This window comes from Mobula hypostoma, chromosome 6 (assembly GCF_963921235.1).
Source record: "Mobula hypostoma chromosome 6, sMobHyp1.1, whole genome shotgun sequence".
Classification (NCBI taxonomy): domain Eukaryota; kingdom Metazoa; phylum Chordata; class Chondrichthyes; order Myliobatiformes; family Myliobatidae; genus Mobula; species Mobula hypostoma.
Window position 1 is genome coordinate 27,094,893 of NC_086102.1, and position 20,990 is coordinate 27,115,882.

General features: G+C 39.1%; 1 protein-coding gene across 3 annotated transcripts in view; it reads left to right on the top strand.

Moving 5' to 3' along the window:
* Positions 1-20,990, top strand: part of LOC134347480 (protein downstream neighbor of son homolog) — a 33,987-nt gene that overhangs the window by 11,410 nt on the left and 1,587 nt on the right. For all 3 annotated transcript variants that reach the window (XM_063049805.1, XM_063049803.1, XM_063049804.1), the window contains 8 exons: positions 456-536; positions 2,702-2,890; positions 6,560-6,738; positions 7,881-8,059; positions 8,403-8,529; positions 9,167-9,280; positions 10,830-11,028; positions 18,598-18,810. In XM_063049805.1, coding sequence (XP_062905875.1) covers positions 456-536; positions 2,702-2,890; positions 6,560-6,738; positions 7,881-8,059; positions 8,403-8,529; positions 9,167-9,280; positions 10,830-11,028; positions 18,598-18,810 — 1,281 coding nt within the window. The remainder of the gene's footprint in view (positions 1-455; positions 537-2,701; positions 2,891-6,559; positions 6,739-7,880; positions 8,060-8,402; positions 8,530-9,166; positions 9,281-10,829; positions 11,029-18,597; positions 18,811-20,990) is intronic.

The window sequence follows — 20,990 nt, forward strand, 5'->3', positions numbered from 1 at the left end:
GCAAAGCTACTGTAGCATCCGTGAGATGATTTAAAAACCTGAGAAGTTTTTCATTTTTCAGTTACAGGTTAACACTACCTTGCTGTTTTTGTTGTTTATCAGGTGTAGTGGTTAGCACAATGCTGTACAGGCAACCTGTTTTCAATTCCTACTGCTCCCTGTAAGGACAGGGACGTTCTTCCCCCTGACCACATGGGTTTCCTCTGGGTTGCTCTGGTTTCCCCTCTCAGTCTAAAGATGTTCCAGTGGGTAGGTTAATTGGTCGTTGTAAATTGTCCTGTGATTAGGCTGGGATACAGGGGCGTTGCTAGGCAGTGCAGCTTGAAGGTCCTATTCCGCACTGGATAATCTTGGGTAATTTCTGTGGATAACCAATGGAGTTTAGCATACAATTGTATATCTTTAATGTTACTTAGATTTTATCTATTCATACCTATCTTCATTCTGTACAATAGGTGCTGCCTTTAGGAGACGAAGATTCCATTTTGGAGGCAAAATTTTTTTCCCAAGAAATACCATTTCCTGTACAACATAAAGTAAGATTTTGTATATCATTACGTTTTGTTGATTAGTGCATATTTCAGCATGCACCAGAATAGCAAATGACAATAAATGGGATGCCAGCTCATTTGGCTATTGGGATCACAAAGGTTAACATGCCACATTAGAATCCAGAGGTTGCAATTCAGATGGAACACATTGAAGGACCTGGGAAATGTATTTGTAAGTGTTGGGGAGGCACAAGATGCGGTCTAATTCAGGCCAGCTTCACAGTAGTCATTTAGTAGTGTAAAGATCAACTAGTCTTCAAGAAAATACCGTTGGCCCTCCTTAACCTCGAGGGATTGGTTCCGGGACCCCTCGCGGATACCAAAAAAACGCTGATGCTCAAGTCCCTATTTCAACCTGTCCAAATACGGTGGACCTTGGGACCCAGCGGAACCCTAGACCTTATTTGCCCTGCCTCAGTGCGGTGGACATTAGGACCCGGCGGCAGAGCTCTGAATCTGCAGTGTTTCTGTTCATGAAAATAATCACGATCGCAATTTAAAATAAAAGTGGAAATAATAAAGCGATTGGAAAGAGGTGAAACGTCATCGGTCATTGGAAAAGCGTTAGGCTACAGTCGGTCAATGACCGGAACAATTTTAAAGGATAAAGTGAGAAAAGCCCTGCCCTGTTTAAAGCTACAATTATTACTAAGCAACGCAGTAGTTTAATTATTGGGTTTTGGGTTTTTGATCCTTCACATCAACCCGGCAAGGATGGAGAGTGCACGGGAGTGGTCTGACACTGGATCGAATTCAGGAATTTCTGTTCATGAGCCTGGCGCTGAAACGTACGTTTCTTAAGTGTTTTATATGCATAGAAAGGTAAAATATATACTACATACTAAGACAAACGTTTGACTAACTGACACTAAATAATACCTGATGTACCTGTTCCGACTTACTTAGTAAGAGAACTTCCGTTTTTTTTCCCCGATCCACGATAACCTATGCACATCCTCCCGTATACTTTAAATCATCTCTAGGTTACTTATAATACCTAATACAATGTAAATGCTATGTAAAATGGTTGTTATACTGCATTGTTTAGGGAATAATGACAAGAAAAAAAAAGTCTGTACATGTTCAAACAAGTGCTGGAAGAGCACTTCCAGGTTTTATCGATTCACGGTTGGTTGAATTCGCGCATGCGGATCTCGTGGATAAGGAGGGCTGACTGTAGATAATTGGTGAAATTTGTCCAGCACAGGACTTTCCATTTACTGCTTTGTAACCAGGTACCACAATTAAAATATCGTGTGACAGGAAAGAAAACTGAATAGAAATGATATCCAGTCGTCTGGGAAATTTGCATATTTGGTACCACTTGATCCCCAAAAATGCTGGATTATTAGTCCCACCTTTTTTGTTTTTCTCTTGATGACCAATGGCTCCACTTCTACTCTGTGATTAATGTCTAAATTGGGAGATCTATTCCACAGTTTAGTTAAACAACAACCTGATTACAGAGTGGTACCTAAGGGCAATTGTGCCAGACTCCTTGACAGTTCTTGGTTGGAGAATAGGCCTAACAATGGTAGTGGAACAACAGTAATACTAGAGAGAAGGAAAATCACTTGGTGTTCTCAACATTGACATCAGAAACTATCAAATTTCATGTCATCTGGTAAACCTCCCCTCCTTCAGCTGATGAATCAGTGCTCTTCATGTTGGGAACAATTAAGGGACAATTTGTTCTGAATAAGCTGACAGCGTAGTGATCAGCACAATGCTATTACAGTTCAAGCTGTTCCAGAGTTCAATTCCGATGCAGTTCTGTACGGAGTCTCTGAATGACCACCCTGTGAGGTGCATGGTTTTTCTCCGGTTTCCTCCCACAGTCCAAAGACATACCAGGTAGGATAATTGGTTGCTAGGGCAGCATGGCTGGAAGGACCTATTCCACACTGTACTGCTCAAATAAAATTCAAAATTCACTGCTATAATCTCATGAGTTCTTTTAATGGAATCATTTGATGGTAATTGCATTGTTGAGTAGCATGGAATATTTTTTTCCCTCCTTTGTAATTTCGTTCAAAAGATGTTCTTCAGAGTCAAAAGGTACATATTACATTAGGGACAACTTGCATTTTTAACAGACTTTTTGACAAACTTAAGTAATTTCCCATGGTTTTGTTTTCAATAATTTTCAGGATTCTAGAATACTACCTGAATGCACTTTACCTGAAAGCTTCCCTGCTGACTGGAGCGTTAAAACTTGGGCTCTATTCACATCCCCTCATCCTTTTACTTGGACAGATCATCTCAAAGCCTCAGAGGAAGCCAAAGGGTTGATTCAACACTGTCGTTCCTCAATAGTTGATTTCCCTTTGCATATAGAGGTACTAAATTAATTCTTTAAATCATATCCTTCTGTACTTTTTGCTACAATGAAATTAGAATTATTAAACACAAATTAATTGATTAAAAATTTGGCATTCAGTTTGAATTTTATCAGGTCTGTTTATTTTTCCTCTGTACAGAGTAAGGGCAGATTTTTAATAACGGGAGGTCAAATTCTTTTTTTGTGATAACTCATACAAATTTAAGACAGTTTGCCAACATAGGTGCCAGTGAGGGTAGGAATAGGATGCTCTGGAGGAGGAACAAGTGGCTGAGGAACTGGTGTAGGGGGCAGGGTTTCAGATTTCAAGATGATTGGGACCTCTTCTGGGGCAGGTGGGACCTGTACAAGAGAGACGGGTTACACTTGAACCACAGGGGGACCAATATCCTTTCAGGGAGGTTTGTTAAGTGCTATTGGGGAGGCTTTAAACTAGATTTGCAGGGGGATGGGAACCAGAGTGCCAGAGCTGACAGTGTGGCTGGGGTGAAAGTAAATGATGTTGAAAGTTCAAGCAAATCCGCTGATAGAAAGGTTGTGAGTAGTGGTAAAAATCTTCTGAGGTGTATATATTTCAATGCTAGGAGTATTGCGGGGAAGGCGGATGAGTTGAGGGCATGGATTGACATGTGGAATTATGATGTTGTAGCAATTAGTGAAACTTGGCTACAGGAGGGGCAGGACTGGCAGCTTAATATTCCAGGGTTCCGATGTTTCAGATGTGATCGAGGCAGAGGAATGAAAGGTGGGGGAGTAGCATTGCTTGTTAGGGAAAATATTACAGCAGTGCTCAGGCAGGACAGATCAGAGGGCTTGTCTACTGAGTTCATATGGGTGGAGCTGAGAAACAGGAAAGGTATGGCCACATTAGTGGGATTGTATTACAGACCACCCAATAGTCAACAAGACTTGGAAGAGCAAATCTACAGAGAGATAGCAGGCAACTGCAGGAAACATAAAGTTGTGGTGGTAGGGGATTTTAATTTTCCATACATTGATTGGGACTCCCATACTGTTAGGAGTCTAGATGGTTTAGAGTTTGTAAAATGTGATCAGGAAAGTTTTCTAAATCAGTATATAGAGGGACCAACTAGAGGGGATGCAATATTGGATCTCCTGTTAGGAAACGAATTAGGGCAAGTGACAGAAGTCTGTGTAGGGGAGCACTTTGGTTCCAGTGATCATAACACCATTAGTTTCAATTTGATCATGGACAAGGATAGATCTGGTCCTAGGGTTGAGGTTCTGAACTGGAAGAAGGCCAAATTTGAAGAAATGAGAAAGGATCTAAAAAGCGTGGATTGGGACAGGTTGTTCTCTGGCAAAGATGTGATTGGTAGGTGGGAAGCCTTCAAAGGGGAAATTTTGAGAGTGCAGAGTTTGTATGTTCCTGTCAGGATTAAAGGCAAATTGAATAGGAATAAGGAACCTTGGTTCTCAAGGGATATTGCAGCTCTGATAAAGAAGAAGAGGGAGTTGCATGAAATGTATAGGAAACAGGGGGTAAATCAGGTGCTTGAGGAGTATAAGAAGTGCAAGAAAATAAGAAAGAAATCAGGAAGGCAAAAAGACATGAGGTTGCCTTGGCAGTCAAAGTGAAGGATAATCCAAAGAGCTTTTACAAGTATATTAAGAGCAAAAGGATTGTAAGGGATAAAATTGGTCCTCCTGAAGATCGGAGTGGTCGGCTTTGTGCGGAACCAAAGGAAATGGGGGAGATCTTAAATAGGTTTTTTGCGTCTGTATTTACTAAGGAAGCTGGCATGAAATCTATGGAATTGAGGGAAACAAGTAGTGAGACCATGGAAACTGTACAGATTGAAAAGGAGGAGGTGCTTGCTGTCTTGAGGAAAATTAAAGTGGATAAATCCCCGGGACCTGACAGAGTGTTCCCTCGGACCTTGAAGGAGACCTGTATTGAAATTGCAGGGGCCCTGGCAGAAATATTTAAAATGTCGCTGTCTACGGGTGAAGTGCTGGAGGATTGGAGAGTGGCTCATGTTGTTCCGTTGTTTAAAAAAGGATCGAAAAGTAATCCGGGAAATTATAGGCCGGTGAGTTTAACGTCAGTAGTAGGTAAGTTATTGGAGGGAGTACAAAGAGACAGAATCTACAAGCATTTGGATAGACAGGGGCTTATTAGGGAGAGTCAACATGGCTTTGTGTGTGGTAGGTCATGTTTGACCAATCTGTTGGAGTTTTTCAAGGAGGTTACCAGGAAAGTGGATGAAGGGAAGGCAGTGGATATTGTCTACATGGACTTCAGTAAGGCCTTTGACAAGGTCCCGCATGGGAGGTTAGTTAGGAAAATTCAGTCGCTAGGTATACATGGAGAGGTGGTAAATTGGATTAGACATTGGCTCGATGGAAGAAGCCAGAGAGTGGTGGTAGAGAATTGCTTCTCTGAGTGGAGGCCTGTGACTAGTGGTGTGCCACAGGGATCAGTGCTGGGTCCATTGTTATTTTTCATCTATATCAATGATCTGGATGATAATCTGGTAAATTGGATCAGCAAGTTTGCTGATGATACAAAGATTGGAGGTGTAGTAGACAGTGAGGAAGGTTTTCAGAGCCTGCAGAGGGACTTGGACCATCTGGAAAAATGGGCTGAAAAATGGCAGATGGAGTTTAATACTGACAAGTGTGAGGTATTGCACGTTGGAAGGACAAACCAACGTAGAACATACAGGGTTAATGGTAAGGCACTGAGGAGTGCAGTGGAACAGAGGGATCTGGGAATACAGATACAAAATTCCCTAAAAGTGGCGTCACAGGTAGATAGGGTCGTAAAGAGAGCTTTTGGTACATTGGCTTTTATTAATCGAAGTATTGAGTATAAGTGCTGGAATGTTATGATGAGGTTGTATAAGGCATTGGTGAGGCCGAATCTGGAGTATTGTGTTCAGTTTTGGTCACCAAATTACAGGAAGGATATAAATAAGGTTGAAGGAGTGCAGAGAAGGTTTACAAGGATGTTGCCGGGACTTGAGAAACTCAGTTACAGAGAAAGGTTGAATAGGTTAGGACTTTATTCCCTGGAGCGTAGAAGAATGAGGGGAGATTTGATAGAGGTATATAAAATTATGATGGGTATAGATAGAGTGAATGCAAGCAGGCTTTTTCCACTGAGGCAAGGGGAGAAAAAAACCAGAGGACATGGGTTAAGGGTGAAGGGGGAAAAGTTTAAAGGGAACATTAGGGGGGGCTTCTTCACACAGAGAGTGGTGGGAGTATGGAATGAGCGGCCAGACGAGGTGGTAAATGCGGGTTCTTTTTTAACATTTAAGAATAAATTATGGATGGGAGGTGTATGGAGGGATATGGTCCGTGTGCAGGTCAGTGGGACTAGGCAGAAAATGGTTCGGCACAGCCAAGAAGGGCCAAAGGGCCTGTTTCTGTGCTGTAGTTTCTATGGTTTCTATTGTGTTTGTAGGCAACTAATCACTTTAGAAGATGGAAATGCAGTGGGTCAGATGCTGATCTAATCTTTGTCTTTTAAAAAGGTGGGGTTAAGAGTTTGGAGGAGTGAGCAATACATGAAATAACATTAATATATTGGGTTAATTTAAAGAAGAAAAGTTCAAATAAGTGTTGCACAGATTCCTGAAGTTAAGTTGTGACAAAACTAATTCCTTATTGACAGTGTAATTCATTTTCTTTTACATAGGACCCAAAATCATGCACAGATTTACGCTGTGCCTTCCAACAGAATCTTGTATACTGGCTTCACCCCTCGCTGCCATGGCTCTCACTTTTCCCTCGTATAGGTGCAGAACGGAAAATGACTGGCAAAAATAATCCATGGGCACAAGATGAAGAACTCCAGCAAGTACTAATGAGTGAATGGTATGTTGGTGCTTTATTGTTTTCACTTTAAAAATTCAATTAACCGAGGATTTTACTATGGATTTTGGCTAAAGCTTGTTTTCTGGGATTTGTATTCATAATTTGGAGTGAAAGCAATTTTTCTCAGTTTTCCATAAGAGCTCAATGGATCAAATGCTGACATGACCCATCAGATTTCAGCATCTGAAGTCTCTTGTGTGTCTTACACTTTGAAAATGTAGATTTCTGTGCTGGATAGGCAGGATTTTTGGAACCAAAGTTGTACAATATTTTTGTGACTATTTTTAAGTTAATAAGCTTAAAAAAAATGATTGTCCATACCTGCTTGTCCAGACCCATGACTCAAGATAAAAGTTCTCCTGTCCTGGTCAGCATCGTTTTTTTCCCCAAGGGTTACCTCGATCTTGCAAAAGTTTTTCAAATTGACTGCTGCGCTAACTACATAACAGCATTGCTGATGGAATGCTATTGTGAGTTTGCATTTGATTGTCTTTCCAAATTATGTTATTGGGTCCAACTGCTAGAAATTCTAAATTCAATGTTAGTGCCTTCAGTAGAGAACATTATCATGAAATATAATAATATCTTCACACGTCCCGTTCCCATTCTGATATGTCTATCCACGGCCTCCTCTACTGTAAAGATGAAGCCACACTAAGGTTGGAGGAACAACATCTTCTATTCCGTCTGGGTAGCTTCCAACCTGATGGCATGAACATTGACTTCTCAAACTCCCGCTAATGCCCCACCTCCCCCTCGTACCCCATCCGTTATTTATTTATATACACACATTCTTTTTCTCTCTCTCTCTCTCTCCTTTTTATCCCTCTGTCACTCTCACTATACCCCTTGCCCATCCTCTGGGCTTCCTCCCTCCCCCTTTTCTTTCTCCCTGGGCCTCTTGTCCCATGATCCTCTCATATCCCTTTTGCCAATCAACTGTCCAGCTCTTGGCTCCATCCCTCCCCCTCCCACTTTCAAATCTCTTACTAGCTCTTCTTTCAGTTAGTCCGGACGAGGGGTCTCAGTCTGAAATGTCGACTGTACCTCTTCCTAGAGATGCTGCCTGGCCTGCTGCGTTCACCAGCAACTTTGATGTGTGTTACTCCAAGTGACTACTTCATTGTTTATTTTTTTTCCAGGTCACTCAGCTTTAGTTCATTGTATAATCTGCTGCGAGCGAAACTTTGCCCATATTTCTACTTCTGCACATACCAATTCACTGTGCTGTTCCGAGCAGCTGGAATAGCAGGGAGTGCTGTTCCTACTGCTGTTATTTCTCCTACAACAAGAGGTCTCAGAGAAGCTATGAAAGATGAAGGTAAGATGAGTTAAACCTTGCAGTTGGTGGGGGAGGGATGATTAGCCCTCTGAGGTCAATTCCTGTCCAGTTGAATTCTAGTGACATAGACCTTGGTTTTTTTTTTAAAAAACTACCTCGCATTTTGAAATAGAAGGTGAATTATAACAGTTCTAATGTTTGTCATGTTTTTTCAGCCCTCTTCATACAACTGGATCATAAATCCATTTGTATAATGCTGTAGCTATAATCATAGTTCAGAACATGATTCTCATAAAAATAGTGACACTTTTCATTGGATTGCCCATTTTGATATTGATGGGGTATATATTTGTTGATGACAGTTTTTTGTTTCTTTGCACAGGGATCACATTTTCCTTGCCATTACTGGAAGATAGAAGAAATATTAAAATGAAAAAAGGTGAAACTACAGATTTGGGGTTACACATTCCAGATGCTGAAACACAGGAGAAAATCTTGGATGCTCAGAAGTAAGTCTACTTTATGGGAAAAGATAGTATGGATATTTTGGAAAAGTGGGTTTCATGATAATAGGATATCTTAATGCTTTAATTAAAATAGTCGTGATTTTTTTTTAGAGGCAGCTAAGGCATGGGGATGGGGGCTACTGACTTGGGAGCAAATCTGCATTAGTTTTACAAATTATGCACATAAGATATGTAGAATATTTTTGTTTTGACTGTCACAAAACAATATTTTAAACCAAAGAGGTTATTTCTGAGTCAAAAATTCTGAACTATAATTTTTCAATCCCTACATTTTCACCTTGGCTTATAATTTTTAGGAAATTAAAACATATATACAATTGCTTCAGCCAGTCAAGTTATAAATCTAATGAAAGGAATAAAACTGATGAATTAACATGTAGAGATTCAAAAGAAACTGAACAATTACGAAAAGGGAATCTGGCCATATACTGTAAATGCAGATTTATTTTGGATTATTTACTAACACCAATATTTGTATTTAATATTTAAATAAATCTGACATGAAAATAAAAAAGCAATGGGTATTAGTGATTGATACTATGAAAAAAGCTCACATCATTCCATTAATTTCTACCATCATGAATGTTTAACAAGCATTTAATATTTTTTTTCAATGTAGGGAACATGCTGGTAGTAGCGAAGACGATGACAATGATGATGGTGGAATATCTTGGCTGAAAGAGATGGGTGTACAAGACAAAGTTAGAAAGCCTAGTTCTATTTCCATTAAACTGTATCCTTTTAAACCAAGTTTCCAGGTGAATGAAGAGCCGACAGAATTTCAGCTTGAGTGATCAGAAGACAGAATGATGTAAAATTTTCATTTTCACTTAGCTTCTCCTGATATGTTAGCTAAAATGTTCATAATGTAGAAGTTTTATTGTCTACTATAATATGCCCCTTGGTTTCTTTATAAGTAGGAAGGAATGGTTTGTGCCTTATTGCAAATATGAAAATGACAGGGTAGAAGTGCATGTTCACTTCAATTACATTGCTACTTGTAAATCAGCGATTTTTATGACCTTCTGAATATAAATGAAATTATTTTACAAGAGGAAAGGTTAACATTGTCAGCTTAGCAGATGCACCAAAGGCTCAATGAAGAACCTTGCAGTAAATTTAGTTCAGACTGGCAGTCACTTATTTCAATGTATCTTGATGCAGTTTTGTTGAAACTGTTCACTAGTGGTAGGATATTCATTCCATAAATATGTTGGATTCCTGATGATTACAATAATAAATTGTATATAGTGATGGTTAATTTATGAATTATCCAAGAGTTTTAATTGTTGAATGCATAACAGTTAAAATTAGATTGTCATGTATTGCAAAATTGGTATAGAATAACTCATTTAATTTGTACTCTGTTTTGGAGGAGTATCAGATGGGTCCAGGAGAGTAGTATAGGCCATCTTGCTCCATCTTGTACAAATAATGCCAAGGAAAAGGAAGGAATTGTTGTCAAGGTTTACAAAGTACTATTATGGTATGAACTTCACTATATTGTGTATATCCTCAGCCCAATCCCAAAACACTACCCAGATTGTATCACTGTATATTCCAACTCTTTTTCGCTCCTTTCAAATAGGCTAATTTTAATGTGTTGCTTATTAACTCAATAACAATTTGCGTTGATTCTTGCTGACCTTTCAGGCAATTTAATCCACCAGTTGACTTGATTCAGCATGAGTTACTTTATGAACATGTTTATATTCATTGCAAAAATATATTGAACTTTGTGATTTGAAGGAGTGCCTTGTTAACCCAGCAGTCAGAGAGCAGGCTTGTAATTTTAAAGACCTAGCTTTTTCCTACACTTTTTTAGCTCTAGTGCTCTCAACCAAACCTCTCCAACTGCCTGTGTTTACACCACATGTTACTTTCCAAGTAGGCATTGCTTTATTGAAAATTTTAAAAACAGGTTGATCTGAAAAATAAAAGATGACCAGAAGCAAAAGCAATGAAGTTAAAGGGAAGAGTGCTGAGAGGTAGAGGAAAGAATGTAGGGATAAGACAGCCTTATATAATGAACTCTGTCAATGAGTCCTCAAAATTTTTAAGGGAATATTTAAGTGGTTGTTACAGGGCAAGCTGTTGATCGTGAGAAGCTTGTGTCCCACTGTGGAAACTGAGAATTCAAATTCAAATGATTGAATTCAGCAACAATAGGTAATCTGATTTACTGTGACTATAGGTTTCAGATTATCATCACCATGAATTTTCACTTTTTTTTTGTATTGTCATCTCTGGATTTCTGGCTTTTCCTTCATGTTAAAATTCAGTCGTAAGGAACACGCCCTTGTGCGCATGGATCATAAGCCTGAATCAGCTGTAATGGTGAAAGGCCCTCAGACGTTTACTTTGTTGAACTTCCTTATAAACAACAAAACCATAGTAGCTGGAGCTGGGCCCCAGGCAGGACTCCCACCAACACTCTTGGCACCTGTCGCATTCAGAGGAGCCTCAATGCAGACATTAAAGGTGAGCTTTAATGTGCTAACTGTTTTACTTAAAGGAGATGTGTTTATAGTAGAATATCATGTAATAAACCTTACTACACTATTTCATAATTTGAGATTTTACTCTGTAACTTGTGTATTTATTTCACAATATGCCTCTTAAGTATTGTGTCCAGTTGCCCAAGAAAATATTTTTGCTTATTTTGGAACCTCTATCACTGACCAAGTTACTGATTAAAACAAGTTCCAATTATATTCTTAAACCCGCTTACACACCTTAGCTGCCAATTTACAATAAATTGATCCATTGATTGGTCCGTGTTTTTTTCCCCCCTCTGTACCCATCTTGTGAAGGTTTTTTAAAAAAAATCAAAAATTGCTATGAAGTATGTTCTCTTTCGTGATTCCTTTATTTCAATTAAATTGGCCTTGCATGACCTGTTATATTGACTGATAATATTTAGCTTGCAGGTTAGTTTTGTCTAAACAAATACCTTTATAAATATTTATTGCACTTTTTCCAGCTTAATTACATCTTTTCCTTAGCAGAGCACTAAAACATTGCCAAGTAGTGGGCAGGTGAGATAGTACGAGAAAATTAAACGATGGTAATGATTAGCACAGTTCCGACAGCTATGTTTTAAAAAAAGGCTGGTAAATAGGAACACAACATAGATTGACATTAATGGGAAATTGTGGGTAGTTAAAAGTATGGCTGATACACTGAACTACATGGCAGAGGTTACAAATGTAGCAGAAATAGAAAGTGAAGTTCTTATGACAGTGAACGTTTTTAAAAAAAAAACAACTAAAATTGGAGCAAACAAGGAAATTGAGAGGATAAAATCTTGGCAAATCTCCATGACATACCCTGCATCATAGGATTCTGAAAGAGGTGGCTATAGATTTGACAGCATCGTTTGAGGTACTAATAAAAAAAATCCCTAAATTGTAGAACAATCCTGAAGATTCCATTTTAAAACATAGAACAATACAACAAAGTACAACCCTTCAAGCCACAATGTTGTGCCAACCTATATAAACCTACTCTACAATCAATCTAACCCTTCCTACATAGCCCTTATCACCATTTTTTTTACATCCATATGCCTATCTAAGAGCCTCTTATTATTTTCTTTAGGATGAATCAATCCTGTGTCTTCCAAATTACTCCCAGAAACTCCAGCCATTGTTGCTTACTGTCAGCCCTTTTACTGCTTTCTTAATCAACTTTAGCCAGCTCCACACTCATGCTTTCTATTCTTGAATGAATACAGATGCATCTGATTTTAGTTTCTCTCTCAAACTGCAGGGTGAATTCGTTCATATTATAATCACTTTCTCTTAAGGGTTCCTTTACCTTAAACTACCTAATCAAATCTGGTTCCACTACACAACACCCCAATCCAGGACTGCCTTTTCTCTAGTGGGCACAACCACAAGCTGCTCTAAAAAGCCATCTCATAAACATTCAACAAATTCGTTCTCTTGGGATTTAGCACCAACCAGATTTTCCCAATCTATCTGTATAGTGAAATCCCCCATGACCTTCATAACATTGCCCCTTTTACATGCCTTTTCTATCTCCCATTGTAATCAGCCCTCATCCTGGCTACTGCTTGGAGACCTGTATATAACTCTCATCAGAGTCTTTTTACCCTTGAAGCTTCTCAATTGTATGCACAAGGATTCTACATCATCTGATCCTATGACTCTTTCTAAGAATTTGATTATATATTTTCAATATATAATGGGATGATGGGGTGATAAATTGGATTAGTAATTATGCAGATGATACTAAGATAGTTGGCGTTGTGGATAATGAAATAGGTTTTCAAAGCTTGCAGGGAGGTTTGGGCCAGTTAGAAGAGTGGGCTGAAAGATGGCAGATGGAGTTTAATGCTGATAAGTGTGAGGTGCTACATTTTGGTAGGACTAACCAAAATTGCACATACATGGTAAATAGTAGGGCATTGAGGAATGCAGTAGAACGGAGGGATCTAGGGATAATGGTGCATAGTTCCCTGAAGGTGGAATCTCATGTGGATAGAGTGGTGAAGAAAGCTTTTGGTATGCTGGCCTTTATAAATCAGAGCATTGAGTATAGGAGTTGGGATGTAATGTTAAAATTGTACAAGGCATTGGTGAGGCCAAATTTGGAGTATTGTGTACAGTTCTGGTCACCAAATTATGGGAAAGATGTCAACGAAGTAGAGAGAGTGCAGAGGAGATTTACTAGAATGTTACCTGGGTTTCAGCACCTAAGTTACAGAGAAAGGTTGAACAAGTTAGGTCTTTATTCTTTGGAGCGTAGAAGGTTGAGGGGGGACTTGATAGAGGTATTTAAAATTTTCAGGGGGATAGATAGGGTTGACGTGGATAGGCTTTTTCCATTGAGAGTAGGGCAGATTCAAACAAGAGGACATGAGTTGAGAGTTAAGGGGCAAAAGTTTAAGGGTAACACGAGGGGGAACTTATTTACTCAGAGTGGTAGCTGTGTGGAACGAGCTTCCAGTAGAAGTGGTGGGGGCAGGTTCGATTTTGTCATTTAAAAAAAATTGGATAGGTATATGGACAGGAAAGGAATGGAGGGTTATGGGCTGAATGCAGGTAGATGGGACTAGGTGAGAGTAAGCATTTGGCACGGACTAGAAGGGCTGAGATGGCCTGTTTCCGTGCTGTAATTGTTATATGGTTATATATTTTACCAGCAAAGACATTCCATCCCCTCTGCCCACCTGCCTGTCCTTTCGATAAGATGTGTATCCTTAGATGCTAAACTCCTAGCTGTGGTCTTTTAACCACAACTCTATGCCCACTACATCATACTTGCCAATTTCTAACTGCGCTGCAAGATGATCTGCATTATTTTGTATACTGCGTGCATTCAAATATAACACATTCAGTCCAGTATTCACCACACTTTTCAATTTTGACTCAAGTTGCCTGAAGTTAAATTCTATCCATTTCTAAACTTTGTTTTTTTATTCTGCAGTATTTCTACAGTAATTTACTTCATCCATACTTTTCCAAGCCGTTGAACTTGCATACCCCTCACCTCCTCTGTTTAGTTTAAAGCCTAATCAACAGCCCTAGTTATGTGATTTGCCCAGATCCATGGGAATGTCCCGATCCTTCCCCAGTACTGTTACTAATGTCCCACAAATTCAGACATTTCTCCCAAACCAATCTTTGAGCCATGTGTTTAGCTCTCTGATCTTAGTGCTTGACTAATCTTCTGGAATTTTTTGAGGATGTAACTATGAGAATGGACAAGGCAGAACCAGTGGATATAGTGTACCTGGACTTTCAGAAAGCCTTTGATAAAGTCCCACATAGGAGATTAGTGGGCAAAATTAGGGCACATGATATTGGGGGCAGAGCACTGACATGGATTGAAAATTGGCTGGCTGACAGGAAACAGAGTAGCGATTAACTGGTCCCTTTCGGAATGGCAGGCGGTGACTAGTGGGGTACCGCAGGGTTCAGTGAGGGACCGCAACTGTTTACAATATACATTAATGATTTAGATGAAGGGATTAAAAGTAACATTAGCAAATTTGCAGATGACACAAAGCTGGGTGGCAGTGTGAAATGTGAGGAGGATGTTACGAGAATGCAGGGTGACTTGGACAGGCTGGGTGAGTGGGCAGGTGCATGGCAGATGCAGTTTAATGTGGATAAATGTGAGGTTATCCACTTTGGTGGTAAGAACAGGAAGGCAGATTATTATCTAAATGGAGTCAAGTTAGGAAAAGGGTAAGTACAACGAGATCTAGGTTTTCTTGTACATCAATCACTGAAAGCAAGCATGCAAGTACAGCAGGCAGTGAAGAAAGCTAATGGCATGCTGGCCTTCATAACAAGGGGAATTGAGTATAGGAGCAAAGAGGTCCTTCTGCAGCTATGCAGGGCCCTAGTGAGACCACACCTGGAGTATTGTGTGCAGTTTTGGTCTCCAAATTTGAGGAAGGACATTCTTGCTATTGAGGGAGTGCAGCATAGGTTCACAAGGTTAATTCCCGGGATGGCGGGACTGTCATATGTTGAATGATTGGAGCGACTGGGCTTGTATACACTGGAATTTAGAAGGATGAGAGGGGATCTGATTGAAACATATAAGATGGGATTGGACACACTGGAGGCAGGAAGCATGTTCCCGCTGATGGGTGAGTCCAGAACCAGAGGCCACAGTTTAAGAATAAGGGGTAGGCCATTTAGAATGGAGTTGAGGAAAAACTTTTTCACTCAGAGACTGGTGGATATGTGGAATGCTCTGCCCCAGAAGGCAGTGGAGGCCAAGTCTCTGGATGCTTTCAAGAAAGATGGATAGAGCTCTTAGAGATAGCAGAATCAAAGGTTATGGGGATAAGGCAGGAACTGGATACTGATTGTGGATGATCAGCCATGATCACAGTGAATGGTGGTGCTGGCTCAAAGGGCTGAAGGGCCTATTCCTGCACCTACTGTCTATTATTAACCCTGTGCCAATTGGCACATGGCTCCAGTAGCAATCCACTGATATTACCTTTTTGGGTCTGCATTTTAATTTAGTCCTTGGTTGCTCAAATTCCATCAGTAGAACCTCTTTCCTTGTTTATCCTTCATTGTTAGTACCTACATGGGCCATGACAACTGGATCATTCCCCTCCCATTCCAAATTCCTCTGCAGGTCATATGAAGTCAGGAACTCGGACATCAGCCAGACAGCATAGCTTTCAAGACTTCTGATCTTTGCGACAAAGAATTGTCTGTTCCCCTGACTATAATATTTCCTTTCTTTCTTTTTAAATCTTTTTATTGAGTAAGTATACAAAAAAGGTAAGCCATATAAACATTAATACAATGTTAAAGTACAATAAAATTCCAAAAGATAACAATACCAAAAAGAAAATACTACAAACAATGTAATTTAAGCATAAGAAACCAAGATAACATAATAGTATACTAGATTTTATATATATCAATGGAAAAAAAAAGAAAAAAGAAAAAAAAAAACCCCCCCAAAAAAAACCCACCGTGCAACTACCTAAAAGCAAAGCAAAGCAATGGGCTAACTTGAAACCAAACAGAGTTAAACTTAAAATCACGTCCTCAATCCCGACCTCCATTAAAACAGTGAAAAAAAAACAAGAAGGGTAAATATTACATTAAATGAAAATATCGAATAAAAGGTCCCCAAATCTGTTCAAATTTAAATGAAGAATCATAAAGGTTACTTCTAATTTTCTCCAGATTCAAACATAAAATCGTCTGAGAAAACCAAAAAAAGGTAAAGTTGACTCTAAAATTTCTTCATTTATTTGGCAGAATAAGAATCCGAGACTGGGTAAAATACATTTACAGAAAGCTAAGAGAGATGGAGGTTTAGCATTACCTAACTTTAGATTTTATTATTGGGCTATTAATATTCGACATATGAAATTTTGGTTACTTGACCGGGACATACTATCTATTCCTAAATGGGTAGCATTGGAATTACAATCTGTTCAGGGTTATACACTTGGTTCTATTTTAGGTTCCTCTCTTCCTTTTGATTCGAAACGCCTTAAGCAGGTCTCTAACCCGATAGTTAAATATGCTTTGCGCATTTGGTTTCAATTCAGAAAATTTTTTGATCTTAATCAATTCGGGTTAGCGATTCCTATTTTAGGTAACATATTTTTTCCTCCCTCTTTTACGGATCGCGCTTTTCAAACTTGGAAGACTAAGGGTATTTTACGGTTTTTGGATTTATTTTTAGATGGTTCCCTTATGTCTTTTGAACAATTATCTAATAAATATAACTTATCAAGAATACATTTTTTTAGATATTTACAAGTTAGAAATTTCCTAAGTACTATACTTTCTTCCTTTCCAATGCTTCCTCCTATATATATTTTAGATTCGATAATTAACCTTAATCCATGTCAGAAAGGTGCATCGGCTATGATTTATAATATTATTATGAAACTTAGGAAAGCTCCATTTGATAAGATTAGGGTAGATTGGGAACAGGAATTGGGGCTTACCATTTCTGTGGATGATTGGGGGCAGATTTTACAATTAGTTAATACTTCCTCTATTTGTGCTAAACATTCCCTAATTCAATTTAAAGTGGTTCATAGAGCACATATGTCCAAAGATAAGTTAGCGCGTTTTTACTCGCATATTAATCCTTTCTGTGATAGATGTTCGGGGCAGATAGCCTCTTTAACTCATATGTTTTGGTCTTGCCCTACTTTGGAAACTTTTTGGAGAGATATTTTCAATATTATTTCTAAGGTATTAAATATAGATATCTCTCCTCACCCTATTACTGCTATCTTTGGATTACCTAAAATTTCTAGTAATCTTTCCCCTTCAGCCCGTAGAATGATTGCATTTCTTACTTTAATGGCGAAAAGATGTATTTTACAACATTGGAAAGAGCTTAATGCTCCAACTACCTTTTTTTGGTTTTCTCAGACGATTTTATAATATTTCCAATTAATATCCACATTACAATTATAGTTCCCTTTTTTCTCCCCTCTTGACTGGCTCCTGAACGATGTTGCCACGATTCTGTTTCTCATCCTTCTGTCAACCCCCACTCTCGTCCTCGGAGCAACGATCTCAGACCTGTGGGGCAATCTCAAAGGCCGAGGGTCCTCCAGCACTACCTCATGGATTTTGCTACCTGCCTCACTCGTAGTTATACCCTCTTGTCCCTGACCGCAGACCAAATTTGAAATAGCTATTCTAGTATTCAGGTAACTCTTCTCCTCCCTGTGTTTTGAAGTTCAACTTCTAGGTCATCAATTTTGTGCCTGAGTTCCTAAAACAACCAGCACTTTCTGCAGATGTAGTCCTCAGGAGATACAATGGAGTCCAACAGCTCCCATATCATGCGGCCACAATCCATTACTTTGTCCTGCATTGCTACTTTATTTAGTTGTAATTTGGTGTCTTTTTAGTTAACTGCTTTAAAAAAAAAAGTCTTGCATGTTCTCACCTGCACCTCCTTGCCATAGCCTCAGGGGCCTTGGTCTCTGCCTTTTCTCGCCAAATCCTCTTGAGCTGAAGCCTCAGTTCCACATTCGAACTCTGTCCACTCTAGCAACGGCTGCTCCCACAATGGCCACTGCTTTTAACCTCTTTTCATTGGCCCTTGGAGTCCAGTAGCAGAATGAACTGATATACGGGATTCTGAATCTTTCAGTGAGTCTGGGACATGAACATTTGACAGACTATGCCTGAACTTCTGTTTAATTGCTTAAACCCTGGTGGTTCCATTTGGAAGTGGCGGTGTTAGTCAATGACGTCCAGTCTGTTGTTTTTATTTTGGAGACATTTGCTAAGTAGCTTGCAAAACTTGAGTAGAGAGGAAAAAATGGATTCAAAGCAAACTACTGAAAATTAAAAGTCAAGCAGGATCTGTGGAGATGGAAACTGTTAATGTTTCTAGTTGCTGGCCTTTCTGAAGGATCAGTAGCCTGAAATATTTTCTCCAATTGCTGTGGGACCTACTGCTGTATATTTTTAATATTTCATCTTTTATCAAATTATCAATACATTATTTTGTTTTCTTAGAATTTTCAATACAAGTAATATTTTTTCATAATTTATTCAGGCTAGAAGTATTAATGTTAGGACACAGCATCTATCTGGAATGAAGGACTCTCACTGCCTTGAGATCACTGGTCCCATCATGCCTCACGCCCTACACAGTCTGACACTGATGCTGAAGTCAGCACAGAAAGGAAACTTCACAGCCAGCTTTCACTCACATGAACCAACTTCTGTATTTAATGTAGCTCTCAAACTGGAACATCATGAAGGCAAGGTAAAGGACATCAGATTTTTATCTTCAAAGTTTTAGCTCACAAAATGTAATTTGTTTTCTGTATGAATTATTTTCTGAAGCCCTGGTGCAAACAATATTTGGGGAACAATGTAAAGCTGCTATAATGCACAAAATGTGTTAACAATTAATATGAGCAAAGTTGTCATTCTGGTTTGTCAATAAATTCCAGGATCAAAACCCAACGAATGACTTGAGCAAAGTGTATTAGAACACTTAATGGATTATTGGGAGTACCATCTTACAAATGAGATACTGAGTCAATATTTTGCACACCTTGCTGCAAATAAGAGATCTACTTACAATATTTTGTAGCACAATAGTTTTTGCCTGTATTTTGCTCAATATTTGTTTCTCAACCAATATCATTGAAACAGATTATCTGGTTATTATCACATTCTGTTTACAGGGTTTTAAACTGGTATCCTCTTCACTGTTACAGTTGTCAGAAGTATCAGTTATATTGGAAAGCATACTCTCCTGAAGTCAAAAGTACAAAGAGCAATACTGTGTTGTAGTCAAATTTTGTAGGGACAAGCTGTACAGTTGAGGAAGGGTGAAGACAATTTTGAGGAAAGCAAGAACACTGGACGTATCTAGGGGTGGGTGAAAGAAAAAGAAGGTCAGAATAGGAATGGAGAGCTGAAAGAAACTACTGCATAATTAAAGCCAATATTTTGAGGGAAAAGGTTCAGTTAGCAAAGAGGAATGGGGCATGGGAAACAAAAGGGAAATAAAGCCGAGAAGGTGGGAGTGGGGCATCAATAGGGTGATTGGGTATGAAAATAAGAGTGGAACTGAGAAACTTACTTGGTAACAAAAGGTGATTATGGACATAGAACAATCTTGCACAGTTGGTTGTGGTGAGGACCAATAAATTGTGGGAATTGACAAAATTAAACATCCTGTATTAATGTATTGGAACAACCTCTTTAGAACAGGAATAATTATTTCCAGACTTCATTTGACAAAATTTAAAACAAAAAATATCTGCTTCATTTGGGTAAACTGAAGATGAAGATTTTATGATGTAGGTGCCACTGGCAAAGCCAGTTTTTGTTGCATATTCCTCATTTCCCTTGAGGATGATGAGCCACCGACTTGAGCTGTTACTATTTCTTTAGTGAAGGTATTCCCACAGAGCTGTTGGATAGGAAATTCCTGGTTTAGCTTCCATCTTTTTGGAGATGGTCATTTCACAGCAAATGTTCCTTCATTTATCAGTCCCGACCTGAATTTAATCTAGTCTTGCATGCAGATCTGGGCTTCTCTGTGGAAAGAGTGTGCATGAAATTGAACATAGTGTAATCATCAGCCTAGATCCAAAGCTATAGGGAGTAGCAGCATCAACAGCTTTGTAAAACACTCTCAGCATGTCTGTTACAAGCATTTCACAGAAAAGTTTGGGGCTTGGTATTATACTTCACAGAATCACTTTCTGCACCTCAGCTGTGAAATGTTCCATCAACAGAAAGGTAGATCGGATCAGATACTATGTGACTAAGGGAACTACTACCCAGCTATAAGCAGGTAGAGGCAAGAGTTAAGGAAGCAATAGTGATGGCAGAATGTTTGTTGCTTAAATTATTTGATAAATACTGCTGCAAATTAGAAGGAACATAACTAATGGGGGAAAATATGAAAATATACTCTGCTAATTTTCTGTACACCAGCTTGCCTATTAAACTTTAGCTGGATGGTTCAAGTTTGGTGGCGTGATGTTGCACCAGATAATGCTACAGTCTCAGGGTTCCAGAAATCTGTGTTTGATCCTGACCCTGTGCAGATTTTGAATATACTCATGACAATGTAAGATTCCCCTGGGTGCCAGATTCTCCAAACTGCTTCTTGAATCTCAGGTTTGACGGTAACTTGTTAACATGATTTAAAACAAAGTAAATTGCAGAAAAGTGAAGAATGGTGGAAATGGATCAGAATTGCTCTTTTAATATGGTCTCAGTAGGCGCAGGCTTGTTGGGCCAGAAAGGGTGTTACTGTGCTCTTGCTCTGAATAAAATATCTCAACTCGGCCCTTAAACACTTGGACAATGTTAAGCCAGGCCCTTTGTTTGCTACCTGTCAGGGACTTGATGTGTGTGTGTGTGATATTTTAGCACCGTTCAAAAGTCAGTAAAAAAAATTAAATGTTAAGAATGTATATT